This window comes from Heterodontus francisci, chromosome 34 (genome assembly GCF_036365525.1).
Source record: "Heterodontus francisci isolate sHetFra1 chromosome 34, sHetFra1.hap1, whole genome shotgun sequence".
Classification (NCBI taxonomy): Eukaryota; Metazoa; Chordata; class Chondrichthyes; order Heterodontiformes; family Heterodontidae; genus Heterodontus; species Heterodontus francisci.
The window spans coordinates 8,621,289-8,629,004 of record NC_090404.1 but is presented as its reverse complement, the minus strand read 5'-3'; the positions used below and the strand labels follow the sequence as shown (position 1 = coordinate 8,629,004).

General features: G+C 45.3%; 1 gene segment (V, D, J or C); it reads right to left on the bottom strand.

Annotated features, from left to right (window-relative positions):
• Nucleotides 1–1,909: 1,909 nt before the first annotated feature.
• Nucleotides 1,910–7,441, bottom strand: LOC137348576 (T cell receptor alpha variable 13-1-like). The segment is given in 3 exon segments: nucleotides 1,910–2,262; nucleotides 6,875–6,977; nucleotides 7,268–7,441. Coding segments are annotated over 3 exon segments (630 nt in total).
• Between the last annotated feature and the right edge of the window lie 275 nt (nucleotides 7,442–7,716).

The window sequence follows — 7,716 nt, the reverse complement described above, 5'->3', positions numbered from 1 at the left end:
TGGAAAGCAGTCTCACCCCTGTACAAAAACTGTCCTTGGACTGTGGGTAGGAGCTCCTGTATGTTGGGTTTGTGTAGAATCGCGGGCAGATGCAGCCACAATGTGCAGCGCGCTGTCAGGCGCTCAAACACACACCGAGAGGAAACCAAATTCACCTCGGATCAAACTGTCACCCAACTGTTTCCAGGAGCGGCCGAGAAAACAAACTGCAGAATCCAATCGGACTGAGAAATCCAACACAGAATCATATTTGAAGACACCTGTTCTAATCCCCACCCTCGTTAATCTGCTGTCAAGTCTCAGGTGCTCTCACTTCACTTCTTTGTGTCCCCAATGGTTCTTATTTAGTTTAGTTTAGTTTAGAGATACAGCACTGAAACAGGCCCTTCAGCCCACCGAGTCTGTGCCGACCATCAACCACCCATTTATACTAATCCTACACTAATCCCATACCCCTACCACATCCCCAACTGTCCCTATATTTCCCGACCACCGACCTATACTCAGGGCAATTTATCATGGCCAATTAACCTATCAACGTGCAAGTCTTTGGCATGTGGGAGGAAACTGGTGCACCCGGAGGAAACCCATGCAAACACAGGGAGAACTTGCAAACTCCACACATGCAGTACCCAGAATTAAACCCGGATCGCTGGAGCAGTGAGGCTGTGGTGCAAACCACTGCGCCACTGTGCCGCCCGACCACTCTGAGACTGTTGGTGGTGAGCTGGATGTCAGTGAATGGAAACAGCCAAACACGGTGATCTGCTGCCCTCTGCTGGATGTTCGGTGGACAGGCTGCGAGAAATTATGTGTTTATTCATTTATCATATTCATAGGAAGCTGGGTTGCAGCAGTTCTCAAGTAATATGCTGAACAAAATAAAGATTTTATGTTGTTAAACTGAAGACTGGAAAGGGAAAATTTAAAGGATTATTCGGGAACAGTGGAGACGGTGATGAGAAGGGACAGATAGGGAACAACAGCAGGAATCTCTCCAAGAATAAAGACAAAGAAATGCTGTAAATACTTAGCAGGTCTGGCAGCATCTGTGGAGAGAGAAGCAGAGTTAACGTTTCAGGTCTGATGAAGGGTCACTGACCTGAAACATTAACTCTGCTTCTCTCTCCACAGATGCTGCCAGGTCTGCTGAGTATTTCCAGCATTATTTGTTTTTATTTCAGACTTGCAGCATCTGCAGTATTTTGCTTTCAGTGTCTCCAAGAACACAGGGTACGGACGGCGGGTCAGAAAGACAGCAACAAAGGGAAGCTGTGGGCTGGGCTGCCGCAGGCAGTGTTGTCACGTGGAGTATCCACTTGTAAGGAATGGAATTAAATAATAATGTCTCTTTCGAAAATTCTACAACTCTGCCTTTCTGTGAGAGCTGCGGCACTTTCCCATCCATTACATATTGCAGGAAGGCAGGTTCGGGACAGGATTGTCAAGACTATTATGTTAGTCAATAATAAGTGAATCATTCGTGAAGTCGGTTTAAACCACCACTGAATCTATGGGCATCTGCGGTGGAATGGTTCTGAATTAACGTACCGAGATTTAGCAAAGATTTATATTTGGAAACTAAAGACTGTAAGAAGGAAATGTGTACAATACTGGGTCAAGTGTAGAGACAGGGTGTGACAGGAACAAGTAGGCAGGGAAAGAGCATCGAAAGACAAAAGGTGAGTAAAGATAGCTGACTTCGATTTTTAAAGCTCATTTTTTTTAATGATAAATGCAAGTTGTAGTCACAGACTAAGATAACTGCGTAAGTGAACCTCGCCTGTTGTTGAGGTTTGTGCTCTGTCGCAGTTTTAAGAATCTCTCTGTGACTCTCATTGTGAAGGCTGAATTATTATTTCCAGTTTCCGGGTGCAAGCGCGCCCTCTGGTGAGCGCTAACTGGAACTCTAAGTGTGGGTTTTTGTACGGGATCTGCTATATATCTGCAGCAGTGTGGGGCTCATGGCACAGAAATACACGGCGCTGTCGGAGATCAGGGTGTTGCCGACCGTTATCTCGGTAATCTTGGCAGTTTTATTAAACGTAGCCGAGAACCGAACAGTGATGCCGGTGTTCCTGTATAGATTCCCTCCAATAAGACGAAGTATGTTGTGTGGAGGCTGCCCGGGGCGCTGACTGTACCAGTACACATAAGGGTTAGAACTGCTTGTTTTCAAGGTGCAGGTTATTGTGACTTTAGATCCCTCTTCGACTGTTATTTCAGCAACCGGCTGTTCCACTGTGTCTTGGTGGCTCCATTCTAACAGAAAAATAGTAATATCAGCAATCAGAATTTGCCTCATATTGATCAACATAACCCTCAACACCACCATCACTATTATTTTACCAACAATAACATCTGGATTACAGCAGTCAGGGGGAGAGCGGACTTTTACTGAGAAGGAAATACTTACTGAGAAGTGATATAATGATGAGAAGCGGTGATAGACGGTTCCACATGATACTTCCTGAATCTGTAACTCTGCAGTGCAGGAAATTCTCTGTCGAAGGAGAAATACAGATCCCGGTCCCACTGCACTGCTGATACAACCAATGACAAGAATGGACCCGCGGTAGCAATCTCTCCAATTAGACAATCGGGTCAGAACGAGAGCAACAAACGGAAGCTGTGGGCGGAGATCCCGCAGACTCAAAATTGAGCGAAGTGTGCGGCGACACTCAGCTGCACTCGGAACTGATGGGAGGAAATAGCGAAGGGTTGAATCTCCAGAGGTCTCAGGCTATCCTGCACATGCGCACTGCTCGTTTGGTTGGCAACAGAGTGTGATGGACATGAGGGGACTAGAATGATAGAACCTGAGAGCACGGAATGAGGCCATTCAGCCTATCGTACATATGCCCATTTGAAGGAGTTCTCCAATTCATTCTTCACTTCTCGCGTTTTCCACAAAGCCCGGCTCTACTTTCCCTTTCAGATTATACACAATCCCCTTTTGAAAGTTACGGTTGAATCTTCCTCCGCCGCCGTTTTAGGCAGTGCATTCCAGATTTTAACAAATTGCTGTTTAATAAATAAATCTCATCTTGGCTTGTCTTTTTATCATTTCTCTTAAATCGGGGTGCTTGGGTTATCGAATTTTCTGCTCATGGAAACAGTTACGAGTGATCTACTTCATCAAAACCACTTAGAATTATAGCTGGGGGAAAGCAAATTCTGATGCGATTAGGCAAGATTTAGGATGCGTAGGATGGGGAAGGAAACTGCAGGGGATGGGCACAATCGAAATGTGGAGCTTATTCAAGGAGCAGCTACTGCGTGTCCTTGATAAGTATGTACCTGTCAGGCAGGGAGGAAGTTGTCGAGCGAGGGAGCCGTGATTTACTGAAGAAGTTGAAGCGCTTGTCAAGAGGAAGAAGAAGGCTTATGTTCGGATGAGACGTGAAGGCTCAGTTATGGCGCTTGAGAGTTACAAGCTAGCCAGGAAGGATCTAAAGGGAGAGCTAAAAAGAGCAAAGAGAGGACACGCGAAGTCATTGGCGGATAGGATCAAGGAAAACCCACAGGCTTTCTATAGGTATATCAGGAATAAAAGAATGACTAGAGTTAGATTAGGGCCAATCAAGGATAGTAGTGGGAAGTTGTGTGTGGAATCAGAGGAGGTAGGGGAAGCGTTAAATGAATATTTTTCGTCAGTATTTACAGTAGAGAAAGAAAATGTTGTTGAGGAGAATACTGAGATTCATATTACTAGGCTAGTTGGGATTGAGATTCACAAGGAGGAGGTGTTAGCAATTTTGGAAAGTGTGAAAATAGATAAGTCCCCTGGGCCAGATGGGATTTATCCTAGGATTCTCTGGGAAGTCACGGAGGAGATTGAAGAGCCTTTGTCCTTGATCTTTATGTCGTCATTGTCGACAGGAATAGTGCCGGAAGACTGGAGGATAGCAAATGTTGTCCCCTTGTTCAAGAAGGGGAGTACAGACAGTCCTGGTAATTATAAACCTGTGAACCTTACTTCGGTTGTGGGTAAAATGTTGGAAAAGGTTATAAGAGACAGGATTTATAATCATCTTGAAAAGAATAAGTTCATTAGCGATAGTCAGCACGGTTTTGTGAAGGGTAGGTCGTGCCTCACAAACCTTATTGAGTTTTTCGAGAAGGTGACCAAACAAGTGGATGAGGGTAAAGCAGTGGATGTGGTGTATATGGATTTCAGTAAGGCGTTTGATGAGGTTCCCCACGGTAGGCTATTGCAGAACATACGGAAGTATGGGGTTGAAGGTGATTTAGTGCTTTGGATCAGAAATTGGCTAGCTGAAAGAAAACAGAGGGTGGTGGTTGATGGCAAATGTTCATCCTGGAGTATAGTTACTAGTGGTGTACCGCAAGGATCTGTTTTAGGGCCACTGCTGTTTGTCATTTTTATAAATGACCTGGATGAGGGTGTAGAAGGGTGGGTTAGTAAATTTGCGGATGACACTAAGGTCGGTGGAGTTGTGGATAGTGTCGAAGGATGTTGTAGGGTACAGGGGGTCATAGATAGGCTGCAGAGCTGGGCTGAGAGATGACAAATGGAGTTTAATGCGGAAAAGTGTGAGGTGATTCACTTTGGAAGGAGTAACAGGAATGCAGAGTACTGGGCTAATGGGAAGATTCTTGGTTGTGTAGATGAACAGAGAGATCTTGGTGTCCAGGTACATAAATCCCTGAAAGTTGCTACCCAGGTTAATAGGGCTGTTAAGAAGGCATATGGTGTGTTAGCTTTTATTAGTAGGGGGATCGATGTTTCGGAGCAACGAGGTCATGCTGCAGCTGTACAAAACTCTGGTGAGGCCGCACCTGGAGTATTGCGTGCAGTTCTGTTCACCGCATTATAGGAAGGATGTGGAAGCTTTGGAAAGGGTGCAGAGGAGATTTACTAGGATGTTGCCTGGTATGGAGGGAAGGTCTTACGAGGAAAGGCTGAGGGACTTGAGGTTGTTTTCGTTGGAGAGAAGGAGGAGGGGAGGTGACTTAATGGAGACATATAAGATAATCAGAGGGTTAGATAGGGTGGATAGTGAGAGTCTTTTTCCTCGGATGGTGATGGCAAACACGAGGGGACATAGCTTTAAGTTGAGGGGTGATAGATATAGGACAGATGATAGAGGTAGTTTCTTTACTCAGAGAGTAGTAGGGGCGTGGAACGCCCTGCCTGCAACAGTAGTAGACTCGCCAACTTTAAGGGCATTTAAGTGGTCATTGGATAGACATATGGATGAAACTGGAATAGTGTAGGTCAGATGGTTTCACAGGTTGGCACAACATCGAGGGCCGAAGGGCCTGTACTGTGCTGTAATGTTCTAATTCTAATTCTAATTCTAGAATTTTGAGCATCTCAATTAAGTCTCTCTTGAAGCTTCTTTCAGATAAGGTGGACAATCCCTGTCTCTTCAGTCTGTTCACATAACAATCAGTCATCTCTGATACCATTCTGCACTTTCTCCAATGTCTTGACGTTCTTTCCAATTCGTGGTGCCCAGAATTGGACACAGAACTCCAGCTGATGTCTGAACAGTGATTTATAAAGCTTTGACATCATTTTCTGGCATAAGCTTCAGCAAAAAAATAAAGTTTGCGTCTAATGAGCTGCAATTTAGATTTCGAGGAGACATTTTGTATGAAAATCAGTAAACCGTAAATCCACTCAATGGCCACATTCTGAACCAGATTGAACAGAATCCGCCAGCAGAGGGCGCTAAACCCAAACATGGTAATTCCGAAGTCATGTGATGCCAGCACCAAGGCCAATTGGCATCGCAGGCTGAGTGAGGTCACAATTGTACCGCCCCCTGTAGTGTGTGGGTGGAACTATGAGCTGAACAGGCCCCAGGTTACCTCCCTCCCCTTCTCAATCTTTGGCTCATTCCATTCCAATCACAGCGTGCGATTCAATTAGAAATGTTTCTAATAATACTGGCGGCTGTGTTGCACGGTAAGTACTGGATTAGATTATGCAAGGTAAATTATCAGATTCATGCAAATGGTTTGCACTCGGATTTAATCCACTTAGTTGGGTAGATGAGATCTTAGACGCACTCACACAGATCGACGCAAGTTTAAATCAACCCTGTTTAACCTGCTTTTCTTTATTCCTCTACCTTTAAAGATGAACTATGTGCAGATCCGGTAACTCACTCTCCGGTGAGAATAACCTTGTCAGAAGGGCGTTTGGTGCAGGTAGATTGCTAATATTCAGCCCAGGTTATAAAAAACATGCAACGGTAACGGCAAAACCGACACAGCTTCCAAGGTGGATTATTAGCAAACTTGTAGCACTTAAGAAAAACAAAATCTCCGAACAATATCTGGCGGCTGCTGACAAGTCTAAGAAGTACGGTTATCTCAATATAAGTGACCTGAGTGTGGAGGACGGGGCACTCTATTACTGTGCAGTGAGGTCCATCGTCAGATAAAAGCCAAGACCCCGCAGAAAACCCTCAGCCAGTTTACAGCTCCGTTAAGTGTTCTTTGGGGCTTTATCGGCAGGGTGACTTTGATGCCATGTCCACTGAGAACTACCACTGTCAGGTTTCAATTTAAACAGTTGTGTTGCTGTCTGTATCCTTGTCCAAACCAACAGAGAACCAGTCTGGGAATCCTTGAGACTTATCTTTGTGACCTGAGTTTGATCGCCTAGGTAAATATCTCGGAGCTTTCCCGGAATGTTGATGCACCGACGGAGGGAGAGAAAGCTGTCAGATGTGGAGTACCGATAGTTGACTATTACGGAATGTTCTTCCTGAACAGCGAACTCAGACGGATCCTGAGACACTGAGTCTGCGCCACTCGCTCCTGTAACAAAACACAGAATGTCTGGGATTTAATGTGACGCATGAGACAGAGAGTTACCATTTAAACACAGACTCACCGAGCAGCATGGTCATTATTATCCGTAAGGAATTCAGGGAACGCGTGGTGTTTGGTGTCGAGTTCGGCGGAAATAATGAGAGTGTTACAAAATTACTGGAGCTCTGTCAACAGCACAGGCTATACGCGGTCAGGACCAGCCCATGGCAGGTTTTTGTACGGTCCATGCTCATCTTTGCTACACTTTGTTTCCATTGCACAGAAATAGGTGGAGGTGCCTGTCAGCCGAGTGGTGCTAACAGTCAGAGAACTGCACTTCTCTGCTGCAAGGAACCGAGCCGTGATCCTGCTCTAAACACTGGTTCCAGTTGCCAGGTGATGCATTTTGAAGACACCTGTTCTAATCCCCGTCCTCAATAATCTGCTGTCATGTCTCAGGATTTTGTCACCTCACTTTATTGTGTCCCCCAGTGGTGCTGTGAGACCGGTAGATGGTGAGCTGGTTGTCAGTGAATGGAAACACCTCGGATTGGGCTACAGTCACGGTCCTAAGAGGGGAAATGGTTCTGCGACGACAGATGTGGGGCGGGGACTCAAACCCTTGTCTGGTTATTGCGACCGGAAACATGAGATTGCTCATAGATTTGGTTTTTTTTTTCTGGCGTCAACACTTCCTCTCAAATTCCAGTAACTTCACCAACAGCACACTGGTAACCGTGACTGCAGTGAGATTTTCATCACCGATTAGTTAACTAGTGAACTAACAATGATTCTGTATTTTGCCGGAGTGATTAAAAGATCCTTCCTATTCGAACAATGATATCTGCTGTTACTGAACAAAACAACCGAACAGAAATAAACCTTTATCATCTATCTCAACTAACGGGACAGCGAGCGGCTTCA